The sequence below is a fragment of the Petaurus breviceps genome, unplaced genomic scaffold (genome assembly GCF_028583685.1).
Source record: "Petaurus breviceps papuanus isolate PSGF00001 unplaced genomic scaffold, PetGlider_PUasm1.0 126, whole genome shotgun sequence".
Lineage (NCBI taxonomy): Eukaryota > Metazoa > Chordata > Mammalia > Diprotodontia > Petauridae > Petaurus > Petaurus breviceps.
The window spans coordinates 52,628,670-52,642,746 of NW_027185655.1; the positions used below are offsets into that span (position 1 = coordinate 52,628,670).

Sequence of the window (14,077 nt, forward strand, 5' to 3'; positions counted from 1 at the left end):
TTCTTCTCAATTCTCAGTTCAGTCTTCTCTTCTCATTTCTCTTCTCAGTTTCAGTTCTCAGTTCTCTTCTCTCTCTCCAGCAGTAACAGCTCAACCTCCAGATGCTCCCTCCCAGCAGATCTGGCCTCTCTCAGTTTGAGCTTTTCCTTATATACAATATTAACTCTCCCCTGTTCTTCCTCTTCCTGTTACCTCAACAAGTCTATCCCACTGTGGGATTCACAAGTTCTGGGTCTTAATACTTGACACAATTATGAACTTGAAACTAAGTGCTCAGTTCCTGTTAGCTTGCCAATACAAGGGGCAGGGAAGATCTTCAAATTCCCACTCCCATTACAAGGGGTCACAAAGAGTCGGACACAACTTAAAAACAACTAAACAACACAGAATTCAACATGAAGAAGCTAAACTGCTGAGATAATTAATCTGTTAATTAATTATTAATTAATTTTAATTGATTTATTAATTTTTAATCTGTTAATCTGATAAAAAAAACATCCTACCTTACCTTTAACACTAACTCCAGTTGTTTTCAAGCTTTGAGGCACCAGAGAGGAAAAAATTCAAAGGTGTTTATGAACTTAGACACCATGAATAAAATATTTCCTCAAATGAACCTGCTCCATGGTGTAGCAGATAGAGCACTGTACTTGGAGTCAGGGATTAAATCCTGTGCCTCAGTTTACTCATCTGTAAAAGGAAGGGGTTGGACTCAGTGGCTCGTAAGGTCCTTTCCAGTTCTAAATCTATGAGTATCGCTGTGTTTTCACCCATAAGTAATACCTGAATTAATCAGCTTGTCCACCCCCATAATATCTACAAAAAACTTCAAATTACAAAGGAAGAAATACAGGATTGGAACAATAGGCTATATCGTCAAAATTAAATCAATCAACCAGACTCTAACCACCCTAAATTTCCATGCTTTGTAGGTTTTTAATTGCATCCAGACTTTAGAATGTGAACAGAATAATCCAAACAAGGTGTGCCCCAGCATACCTTAGTAGAGGAGAGAGGGAGGAGAAGCTAGAATCAGACAGAATAGGATTAGATACTAATAAATTCAGTGTGTCCCTATATCTTGTACTCAGGACAACAAATACTTCCTTCCTAAAGGTAAACTTCATTAGATAATGACATTTCTTCTAAATATAACCTGGTTTACAGGACCCTGTGTTTCTTCTCTTTAATTTCAGTTCACTTTAGCAATTGGAGTAGTTAATCAGTCATCCATCCATTATCACTGGGGACTCCCTCCTTCCCCCTTGAATACAGAAAGAGGAAATCTCTTTTCTAGGCAGCTTTGTTCTTAGAAGAAAAAAAAAGACACTTATTTACAAAAGAGATGGACTCATTTCTTTCTTTACATTACATCTTTTCCAAGAGAAGTATTCCTACTTGGATCTAAGATAGATATGTGTGCACAGGAAAACTGAAAGATTTAGGAAGTAAATTATACATTTCTTGGGAACAGGAAGCCTATTTTATTTCTATAACAACTCCCAGAATTTATACAGTATCATTAATATATCATGAATGAATGAATGAAGAGAACACTTTGCAGTCATCTCAGAAATTATTATGAAGGGGGCAGCCAGCTAGCATAGCGAGTAAAAAGCACAGGCCCTAGAGTCAGGATGACCTGGGATCAAATCCAGGCTCTGATACTTAGTACCACACCCAGTAATAACTGGCCATGTAACCTTGAGCAAGTTACTTAACCCCAACTGCTTAAAAAAAAATTTATTATGAAGAAACTTTAATCTTGGAAATGGAAGTGATGTCAATTACAATAAATACCACGCCAATTATTTCTCCCTCCCATGTTCCTCTCCCTCAGATTCCATCAACATCTGATGAACCTCAAAATTCAATGTAAAATCATCTCACTGTTCTAGGCAATTTAGAGCTTGTAGGGACCTTTAGATATCATTTGGCCCAACTTCTTCTGTTTATAGACCAAAGGTCATCATGGCAGGTGACCTCAAGAGGAGGGGAAGTAAGGGGGTGCCTGGTCACACAAGTTAAGAGAGCTAGCCTAGTCTCCTAATTCCCAGGCTAGGGCTCTTTCTTTGAAAATTTGAATTAAATATGAAGTCGTACATAATCACTGGAGAATGGCTGCATTTTTAAATTGTCATTTTTTTTTATCCTCCTGTTCTAGCTGCTATACAATAACACAATCCATATAGAGGTGTTTGTGTACTTATTAATGGGTATTGTTTTATTGACTGTAGATTATAAATTCACATAGCAGGAAATTAAATTGGTTTTACATAGTGTACAAGGGACACTCAACTAAGTATAAGTGCTATATGGTAATGATGTTAACGTCTCCCTTCCTAAACTACTTTTCATTTATTTGTATAAATTCTCTTAATATAGGGTATTTCAAAAGTCTTAATTTGGTTTTAAGATACAAAAGCTGTAATTCAAGCTGTTAAAGCTTAAATAACTTAAAACTTAAAAGCTCTAAACTGCCTAACTCTGTGTGTGTTCGAGCGCTTGAGAGCGACTGTATGTGTGTGTGTGTGTGTGTGTGTGTGTGTGTATGCATCCTCATTCCCTGGCACATAGTAAATATTTAATAAGTGCTCATTGACTAATTGATTGGTAGAAAGACATTTCTAGGCAGTTAAGTCACACAATGCCTAGAGCTCTGGAATCTAACTACTAGAGTCACAAACCCTGAGTTCAAATACTTACTTACTCAAATACAAATACTGTGGGACCCTGGGCAAATCATTTAACCTCTATTTCCATTTCCTCATCTGTAAAATGGGAATAACAGCACCTACTTACTTGGATTGTTATGAGAGTTAAATGAAGTCATATGTGTAAAGTGCTTTGCAGACCTTGAATGCTATATAAATGCTATCTATTCATTTGTTTTAAAACATTTGGATCACAATTTGCAGGAATTCAAATCAACCTTTCTGGGTAAACATCTGTAAAGAGGGTAATGGATCTTTTACTTCTAAGTTAGCGATTTATGTGCTACAATAGAATGTTTGACCCTTGTTCTGTCTAATCATGGAGCTAACTTTTAATTTCAATGTACTATCATCATTAATGAGGATTATTACAATTTCTGGTAATATGTTGTTGATATTAATATTATTAGTAACAATCTGGTCCTGGAATTTCAACATGGAGTGGGGGAGTCTCTGGGTATAAAGCCTCCTTTCCTTGATCAAGATCAGCATCTCCTTCACTGCTTAATCTCAGAGAGTGGCCTGGGGACAATAAGAATCTAAGGGCCTCTCATCTGTTCACAAAACAAATTTTGCCCACAGGTGAGACTTGAAGCCAAGTTCTCCTAATTCCAAGACTGGTCCTGTCTTCCTATATGTCCTTTGACCTGCTATCATTATCTATGCTTTCACAAGTATCAAGGAGATCATTTAAACATGTATAATATTTGTCAAATGCTTTGCAAACCTGAAAGCTCTATAGAAAAGCTGGCTATTATTATCACATAACTATAAATTCTTCCTCTAAAGTTGTGCCCATCAAGAAGCAGAGATGTCATCTGAATTTTGGAAGGCTATGCCTGAAAAAGGTAAGTGCTGGTAGGTCTTACCAAGCTGAAAAGGCTTCTAGGATGAGGTAAATGATCCACTGCATCTCTCACCCCAAAGGACCGGCCTACTTCAGGTGAGAGGGGCTTATCATTGGACTAGCCACCAGGTAATAATTTAAGTGACCTGTTGTAATGGTAATGGAAATTTGAAGATCTTCCCTGCCCCCTAATATGATGAATGTAATCATAATCACATGGAGCCTGTGGTGGGAGGAGTTGTTGAAGGGTAGAGCAGAGCCCACAGGAAGCTGGGAGTCAGAGCAGCAGCTAGGCTTGTGACTGTTTGTGGGAAGGCTAAAGGATGGTGTGGCTACTTCTATTATAGTTTATTAACTTCTTTGTTGCTATGATAGATTTGACTTTTTAGTGTTGGGATTTGGCTTTCTAGTATCTGAATAAATGTTTTGCTTCTATATAGAGAGTCTATTATATTTAGTAATTCAGAACTATGCCAGCATATTCATAGTCACCGTTGGTGCTATAAATATTGCATTGGCATTACACCTGTCCAAGGTCAATAGTGTGGGGCTGAGCCTGGAGAATGTACATGGCTCACTGCAGGGCTACAAAGAAGCTATGATTTTACCAACACTGGTCATGGCCCCAACAGTGGCATGAAGTTACTTCATGGCCAACCTTGGAATAAACTTCTCCAAATTGAGCTAGAAACACCACCTGAGCTTTTTAGCTTGATAATACCAACCAGACCACCATCATTAGCATCATCATCACCATCACCACTAGCATTTACTAGAATAAAATGTTTTAGAAATATTATTTTATCCTCACAATGACCCTGAGTTATAGTTGCTATTATAATCCCCATCTTAAAGATGAGGAGGCTTTGAGATTAAATGACTTTCCTAGGGTCACATAACTAATAAATATCATGAATCTGACTTTGAACTCAGGTCCTCCTGACTCCAGATAGAGTAGTCTATCCATCTAGCTGTCTTTAAATTTACTTTTTGTTGACATAGCCAGAATCTGTGTTGGTAATATGTTTAGAATAAGGGTCTGTGGCATTAAAAAGGTTCAAGAGACATAATTTCTGGATAATTTAATCATTTCATTAATAAGCCAGCATTTTGATAAAAGGATGATCAAAGACCATTTATGGTGGGTAGGCTCAAGACTTACCTGTTCTTTTGGAAGAGGAGTGTTCAAAAGGCTGACAATCAACTCTGATTAGTTAACAATTAATGAGAGAATGAATATTACAATGAAGGGCTGGACCCCAACTTTAATTAAGTCATTTACTTCTTAAATTAACCCCAGCTTTAAACCTGAGCAGGACTACCTGGGTGGGGTCTGAACAAGGAAATTAATCCAATCTCTTTATCAACACTGTCCTTCCAGAAACTGAACTTTTAAAATCAGGACTTACTTTAGAAAAAGGAGGATAGGGGAGGCTAGGTGGTGCAGTGAGTAAAGCTCTGACCTCGGAGTCTGGAGCAACTGAGTTCAGACTCAGACACAACACCCACACAAAAAAACTAGCTGTGTAACCTTGGGCAAGTTATTTAACCCCAATTGTCCTCCAAAAGGCAAAAAAGAAAAAAAAAAGGAAAAGAAGGAACTGAATCTCCCCAAATCATTGATTATTAATAATCATTTCTCTCAGGTCCCTGGGGACAACAACTGTCTTTTTGCCCCTTTTTGAATCTCCACAGCCTAGCATATAGTAGACACTTAATAAATATTTATTGATTGATTGAACCACAAATAGGCATCTGCCTCAAACCTTACCCATTCATCACTTCGGATATAAAATTACTATGACATGGCAGCATGACATAGCAGGTATAGAGGATCTGACTTTGGGTTTGAAATCTGACTGTTCCCCTTAGTAACTGTTTAACCTTGGACAAGCCACTAAAGACACCTCAGTTTTCTCATCTGTAAAATGGGGGGTTTGAAACCTATGACTGCTAAGGTTGCTTCCAATTCTAAAGCTATGATCCAATGATTCTATAAAATTTAATAATCAAATACTTTTGTTATTATTCCTTTCTCAGGACTACTACTCTCTACATATATAGCACAGTGGAAGGAACACAGACTAATAACAGCTTGCATTTATATAACACCTACTATGTGTCAGGTACTGTACTTTACAAATATTTCACATTATCCTCACAATACCTGAGGACAGATTTGAACTCCTCTCCAGACTTCAAACCCAGTATTCTAACCTCTGCACCTCTAACTGCTCAGAAGTCAGGGGAAGGGGCGGCCAGGTAGCACAGCGAGTAAGAGCACCGGCTCCAGTGTTGGGAAGACCTGGAGATCGAATCCTGGGCTCAGACACTTAGCACCCACCCAGAAACACCTGGCCGTGTAACCCTGAGCAAGTTACTTAACCCCAATTGCTTAAAAAAAGAAAGTCAGGGGAGCTAAGTTCTAGTACCACTTTCTTGTATAACTTTCCTTGCCTGTAAAACTAGGGGTTTGTTCCCTCAGTTTCCTTCCTCTGTAAAATGAGAGAAAGTATGCATGCTATGATGGAAAGAAAGAATGCTGGATGTGGAGTCGAGGATCTGAATTTAAATTGTTTCTACCATTTACTATCTACTGTAGTAAGCACCACCTACTTACTATGCTCCCAGGCTAGAGGAAGTCACTTCCTTTAACTCTTTGGGGTTCTATATCCTCATCTGCAAAATGAAATGTTCAAACGATCTTGAAGGCCCCTTGGCAGTTCTAATTTGTGATTCTGATCCATCTGGACTCATTCTCTGCTCTATACACAGGAGATATCTGAAAGCTGAGGCTAAAAAAAGAGATACTCTAATCCATAGCACTTTGAATCTAACTGAAATATAAAAATAAGAAGCAGCTGGTGCAGTTGGCTTCAGAGACTTATTAGGTCTTATTAGACCTGGGTTCGAATCCTACTTTGGATTCATCCTGGCTTTCTGTGCTCCTGAGAAAGTCATTTAATCTTTTAGCTCCCCTGGGCAACGCTTCGAGAAAGGGATATAAAAATGGAGGGAAGGTACAGATCTTCCTTACTCCAGGGAGTTTTCCTAATGGGGAGTTCCCAATACCGATGAAATCGCAGGTCCAGTCCCTCTCCACAGCATAAATGAATTATAAGGAGAAAATGTTCTGCTTTGGGCAGATGGAGAAATCCAGCAGAAGAAACGCTATGATTGTAGGAGTGACCCAAAGATGTGTCTGCATGTTTCCTATATTAAATACCTACTAGATGTATGGATTAGTGTGAGTTTTGTAAACATGTGGAAATTCATGCAACCCTTCTCCACCCCTCCCGAAACCCTAAGATTATATCTGCAGAGGAAGAAAATCCGAGAGGCCTCTAATCTCGTTCCCCGCCCCAGTTCTAGGATAAACAGCTAAGGCTTGCCCTTTGGACTTACCCAATGACAATCAGTCCCTTTCTGCTGTTTTTGCTGCTACTCCAGCTGCTGCTGCTCGCTGGGTCCCGGACCTGCCGACCGCTGCTAGGGTGTAAGGCCCGGGAGCGGTGCCAGCCCCCACGGCCCCCATGCATGAAGCAGGCAGCTGGTCCCCCAGCCCCGCCGGAGCTCAGGGTTTGCAGTCTCCTGGTCCCCCTACCCCTACCCCGCTGCCTCTCCTTCTTCCAGGTCCTACGCCCCCTCGGGACGTGCGGCAGTCCCTTGGGCGTCCAGTCCTGGCTAGCCCTGGGCATGGACCCCCACGGCTAGGTCCAAGGGAATGCGGCCGGGGTAGAGTCCACTGTCCCGTATCACGGGCTGCCCAGAGTCCTGGAGCTGGTCAGCCCTGGCCATGGGCTCCTGAGGGACTCCCCGGAGGATCCTTCTCTCTTCAAAGCCGCCGCTCTTAATCCCGGGACAGCCCGGGTCTCTTCTCCCTGCCAGGTGGGCGTGGGAAGGGGCCTGCACCTAGCCAGCTTCCCGCCCGCCGGCCAATGACCCGAATGCTCTTCCTGGATTTTCCTTGGGCAGCTCCGCAGCGTTCCCCAGACTCCTTTGCCCCCAATCCTAGCTGGCCTGGGAGAAGCTGACCTCCCCCTCGCCGTCACCCCGCCCCACCTCTGGCTCCCACGCTCCCTCTGGGAGCTTCCACAACTAGCTGCAGTCGCCTTCCAGGGACACTCCAGTTGATGAAAACATCCGCCTCTCTTCCCCTCTAGGGAAAGAACGAGGAGCCTCCCCTAAGCAGATGCCAGATTTCATCAAGTGACAGGCAGGCGTTCCGCCGTCCAGCCTCAGGAGACACGGTCAGACTGCCTGGCCCATCCCAGCTCTCCCGAATTTCCCAGCAGACAGATCCGAACTCCTTTACCTCCGAGGACCAAGGCCTCGGCGGTACCAGCCCCCAGCCCGGGCGTGGTAATAAACCTCTCGATTCCGGGTGGGAAAATGGAAAGAACAATGAAGCCAACCCAGTTCAGCGGTCTCCTGCATCCCAAGAGAAAGCATCCCCACCCTCTAATTTCCCCAGAAGGATGTTAATTCAGTCCCTCCCCCTGGATTTTCCTTTTCTGAATTAGCCCACCCGTTTCTGCCTCACACCCCGCAAGAAAGTCAAATTAATTCGATCCAAAAGGTAGAACTAAGATTTTTTTAAAGTACCTCTCCCGTGCCATGCACTGTGCGGTGCAAAGAAAGGCCAGGATGAAATAGTACTTGTTCTGGAAAGGCTTACACTGTACCGGGAAGAAAGCACATACCCGTGTAATTCACACATTAATATACAAAATTAATGTTAGGGTTTGGGTTTGTTTTGGTTGGGGGGGGGTCCCCACAGAGGGGAGAAGCTCTAAAGAAAGGCTTTCTTGAGCCGAATTCTGAAGGAAACTGGAAGGCACTGGGAGACCTTGATGTTCACAGAGTGCAGTAGTTGGACCCCTCTGAATCTTCAAAACCCTCAAGTTCAAAACCATTTTCAAAATAATACTCTTCCCTTTCCCCAACTACACATCTTTGTGAGGCCAAACTGTTCTCATACATTTCAATCAAAATCATCAAAACCGACTGAAAGCAGAAGCAGATAGGAGAATCCAGTAAAGCCAAAAGTTTGGGAGATTTGTCATTCTCACTATTTTTCCTTTTGGAGAATATAGTTATTTTTCATAAAAAATGTTACTTATGGTAACATGCAATGGACTAATTGTTATTTTTAAATGAATTCATAATTATTTTTAGACTTTATCAGGTTTAATTCTGAGATACTAAATTTCTATAAACACAAAGGAAAGATTTAGAAGGTCCTTAAATTTTAAGAGTTATAAAGGCATCCTCAAGTCAGCAATTCTGCAAACTGTTGATCTACCCTCCTATATTTTAAAAATGTAAAACTGAGGTCACTAGGAGAGGTTATATATTCTTAGGGCTGTGGATTTCATGGTGGAAGAGACTTTCGGACCATTTTGTTCCATCTCCTCATTGTATAGTTGATCAAATTGAGACTCAGAACTGAATGGCTTTCTAAAGTCAGTCAGTGCTGGAACTGAACTGGAAGCCAAGACCCCTGGTCCCTGGACAAAAGGTTTCTCAGTCTCCACCATCTCAGTTGACACTAGTTTGCCTCACCTGCCCTGTATGCATCATATATCTTCCTGCCCACCCTCACCTCTGATAAAACTTGTATCTTACTGTCAAGTACCAATGTCTGTTCAAGTGGCTAAATCAAATGTGCATTTTTGGAATGATTCAATTATATCAGGACCTAACCAAGTTCGATTTATCTGACTTTTTTTTAAATGTTAGAAGGAAAAAGTCAAGAGTGAGACCATATAATTGGGTAAGACATATTAGAATACCATGGACAACAATACGGCAACAGCACCATTTATTATCTGGGCTACAGCCTGTTCCAATGAAAAAGAAAACTGCCAGGCTATAGTGCCTCCCTCTACTTTACATGGCCAGTCACAGAATGGCTCTGGAAGCCTTCTTGGTAGTGCACATCCCTTCCAAAGTGAATCCCAGAAATGCTTCAGTCACAGTGCAAAGGTAGGACTATTTTCCTTAGCTCCCCAATCAAAGCCTTCTCTGTCCACATTTATATCCATAACACTAGGTATCCACATTGATAAGAAGCTGAAAAGTAATGGATAGAGCATTCAGACCTGAATTCAAATCCTACTTCAGACTTTTATAAGCTGTACAACCTTGTGAAAATGACTTCACCTCCCTGGGTCTCAGTTTCCTCATCTGTCAAATTATGGGGTTGGACTAGAAGACCTTTAAGATCGATCTCAGTTTTGAGATCTATAACCCTATTATTATAATCCTTTATCATCTCCCTTAACCACCAAATCAACCATAAAAAGCATTTATTAAGCACCTACTGTTTGCCAGGTGCTCTGTTAGATGGTAGGGATACAAATAAAAGAATAAGTGTTAGATGCTAAGGATACAAGTAAAATAAGTGATCCCCACTCTCTAGGAGCATACATTCCAGCCTAACAAATCCTGTTGTTCCTGCCTCTAACGTCTCTCTCATTAGTTCCTCCCTCTTTTCCCCCTGCCATCACCCTAGGAGAGGCCCTCATTACCATCCTATTGACAGACATCTTCCTTTTATTCATACACACACTATAGCACTTTAATAAAAATAAATTTAATAAATATAGCACTTTACACACATTATTTCATTTGATCCTCATAACATCCCAGGGAGGCAGATTCTATTATCATCCTCATTTTACAAATAGGGAAACTGAGGCAGGGAACAGTGAAGGGACTTGTACAGGGTCACACAGGTCAGTAAATTCCAGGCAGAATTGGAATGCAAGTCTTCCTAAATCCCAAGTCCAAAACTCCCTTCTCTATATAACCTAGCTACCTAATATATGTCCTAGTATCCTTCTTCTTCTTATATTCCTAAAGTTTTCAATAGCTCCTTAATTATGAAAGTTCAAACTCCTTATTTTGTCATTCAAGACCCTTGACAGTCTGGCACTACCTTCCTCTTCCCCCATTGTGGGCTACAGATCACAGGCGTATGCAGTACTGCAAAATCACCACTAGGTGTCCACCTTTGCTTTCTGGAGGAGACACTTTTGTTTATGGGTCTTAAATTTTAAAAAAATGGTGCCGAGTCTATTGGTTCCCAGTCTGGTGTTCTTTCCTATTGCACGTATATGGAGCTAAATGGTATTAGAATATTCCATTACACTTATGTGTTTCTGACTTGTCATTCATTATTTGCGTTTAATATTTTAAAATATTTTCCCCCATTATTAACTTCTAAGAATTTCTAGCTTTATTTCTTGTTCAGTAAACAATTATTTATGAAGCATTTGTTACAAATTGTATCTGGAGATCCAAAAAAAAAAAAGGCAAGGACAAGGGAAAGGAAAGGAAATATTTTGTACATATTAATGTAATGTATACAATGTAATGCATACTACTAATACAGTCTACATAATTATATATATTTAATATATATAATAATATATAATTACATAAATACTTGCATTATATAAATTTTACAAGTATATATTACTAAGTATATTATGTAATATATATTATGTTATATTACTAAGTATGTATATAATATGCGAGTATATTATATCACTAAGATAATAATTATGTAACTAAGATAACCTAAGATAATCACTTCTGGGAGACAGAAGACTAGAAATGAATGATTAAGAGAAGCTAAGCTGGGCAGCTAGGTGGCAGTGAATAGAGCACCCACCCTGGAGTCAGGAGGACCTGAGTTCAAATCCAACCTCAGCCTCTTAATGTTTATTAGCCATGTGACCTTAGGCAAGTCACTTAACCCAAATTGCCCTGCCTTCCCCTCTCCAAAAAAGAGAAAGAAAAAAAGAGAGAGAGAAGCTAAGCTTCCAAGAATAAGGAGGTAATCATTCCTCTATATGCTGCCCTGGTCAGATCATATCTGGAGTATTGTGCCCAGTTATGGACACCACAATTAAAGAAGCATTAATAAATTGAAGCATTCTTACTTCATCACCTTCTCTCTCCCATCATCTCCAAACAAGTTCCTGGTTTGTCTCATTCTGGCTTGCTCTGATAACATCCCTTTTGTTAAAGGATATCCTTGCCTCACATATATGATGGGGCCATCCCAAATGTCTTCTGGAGTAGAAGGGGTATGAGGATGATGAGAGAATGTGGAAGCAACATATGATGTGCATGCCCCAGAACTGCTACCAACTTTCCCCGAACACCAGTCTACTAAGTCATGTCTTTGATGTCTAAGTTATTGTTTTATAGGGAGGGATAGTCCAGCAGGCTCAGCAGCTTCTACCCATAATAATGCCAACACATCAGGGCCAGTTGGGTTCATAGGAACACAAACGACTCTAATAAAAGGTCAGATTTTGGAGAATTTAACTGTCAGTTGGCTAAGTCCTGGTATTTCATTCATTTCTTAATTCCTAATTCTATTACAGATTTCCCAGGGTCTGACTATCTGTCCAATGACTGCTTTTCTTGCCTATCTCAACACATTAATTTGTAGATATATTGGTACCATCCTAGCCTGACGTTTTAGTTTGTACTCATATGCTCACTCTCCTTCCAGCTCAAGCTCCATCTCCTTAGTCCCTCTGCCAGGGATTCATCTAAACACTGACATTCATTGTCCCTGTCTCATGTAGGATGTCACAGCAGCTGGGCCACCTTTAGTCGTCCTGATCTGTATCTGGCCATTGGACCCAGATGGCTCTGGAGGAAAAAGTGAGGTTGGTGACTTTGCACAGTCCTCCCTCACTTAAATCCAATTCACTTGCAAGTCATGGCATCATCTTCCTGATATCATGGTCCTCTTTGAGATCAAAGGACAAGCAACAACATTTACATGATCAATCACCATCCTCACCCTCACCATCATCATCATCATCATCATTGCTAACATTTATATAGTGCAGTAAGATTTGCAAAGGGCTTTACCTATGTTCTCACTTGACAAATACCCTGGGAGACAAGTGCTATTATTGTCTTATTTAACAGATGAAGAAACGAAGTCTGAGAAAAGTGACTTGCCCAGGGTCACGTAGGTAGCAAGTGTCTGAGGAAGGATTGGAATCTGTTCCTTACTCCAAGTCCAATGCTCTATCTACCGTGCAACCTAGCAGCCTATCGGTAGCAGAGCAAAAATTGATAATTAGTCTCTAATTGCTCTGGTCCTATCATCAGCAAAGTCATTATCCCTTCTCTCCCTTCCCCATATCAAACCTTCATTCTGTTCTAAAAAATAACCTCTAACCTACAGGCTTCTACTACAATGCAGATCAGTCCCACAGCTGTCTATAAACAAGTTCCTTTTGACTTTTCTTGTTGTTCAGTCATTTCAATCATGTTTGACTCTTTGTGACCCTTTTTGGGGTTTTCTTGGAAAAGATATTGGAATAGCTTGCCATTTCCTTCTCCAGATCATTTTACAGATGAGGAAACTGAGGCAAACAGGGTTAAGTGACTTTCCCAGGGTCACACAAATGGTAAGTGTCTGAGGAGAAATTTGAACTCGGGTCTTCCTGACTTCAGGCCTGGCATTCTATCCTCTGCACCACCTAACTGATCTATCCTTCTTACTTACAGATGTTCTTTAAGCCTAAGGTTACTATGTATTTTGTTGATAGATTCCCTCTCTCTGGATTCGAGCTTCCTCTTGTGTAAGGGTTATGGGATTTAAAGATCTTCCATGCCCCATTGGACTTGCTGACATAGCAGGAAGGGGTGGAGCAAGAGGAAGCGGAAGCCAAGCTAGAGTTCCTGCAGTGGCTAGCAGTGGTGGCAATGGTGGCAGCAGCAGCAGAGGCAGCAGCAGCGGAAGCATGAACCCCTTTTTGAGTCAGCCAGAATTTCTGCTAAGGACTCCTGCTGAGGACTGCCAGGGGCCGGAGCTGCTGGGAGCACGCTTCCTGGACGCTGGGTGGTTGCTGTGAGTGGGGAGAGAAGGACCTTTGCCTGAGGTAGCCTGTTCTGTTTTAAAGGCTTGAGAATGTGGGTGTTTTCTACTTTATCTACATGTGCCAATGTCATAACTACTCTGATGGCTTTGACTTTCTGTTTTGGGGACTCAGTCTTTTGGTATTTTAATAAATGTTCTAGCTTATTCCCCCATATAGAAAGCCTGATATATTTTGTGATTGATAATTACATCAGCATATCTGTAATTTCCATAGGCATTGTGAATATTGCACTGCTGATACATCTTGCTATTATCAAAAGCCATAAGTCTTTGCTAGCCTTTTCCAAGGCCTATCCTGGGCAGGGTCAAGGAAATTTCTCTTTTTAGTACTACAATGAAAGCTACAAGCCAGTCACAATACAGGTTATGTATAGAACTGCCTGACCTGGGAGGAGAACACAAGAGACTTCTCTTCCTGCCTTGCTACAGTGTTCACAGAACAAAGTGCAGAATCAAGTTTATACTATGTTGACTTGTGTCTTTTTGTTTTTTGTCTTACAAAGTAAAGTCATTCAAATCAGGGGTTGTGTTATTTTTCCTTTTCTTTACTCCCACTGCCTTATTCCTATTTCAAACATAGGATGTTGTGGGGCA

At 40.9% G+C, this 14,077-nt stretch overlaps 1 protein-coding gene across 2 annotated transcripts in view; it reads right to left on the bottom strand.

Annotated features, from left to right (window-relative positions):
• The window catches only part of FAM149A (family with sequence similarity 149 member A), an 85,711-nt gene that overhangs the window by 49,590 nt on the left and 22,044 nt on the right, over positions 1-14,077 (bottom strand). The window contains exon 1 of one of the 2 annotated variants that reach the window (XM_069095672.1): positions 6,967-7,790. The exons of the other annotated variant lie outside the window; for it this stretch is intronic. Within the exon in view, the coding sequence (XP_068951773.1) occupies positions 6,967-7,259 (293 nt within the window). The 5' untranslated portion in view covers positions 7,260-7,790. Of the gene's footprint in view, positions 1-6,966; positions 7,791-14,077 lie in introns of those variants that run through there. 2 annotated transcript variants of the gene reach the window in all.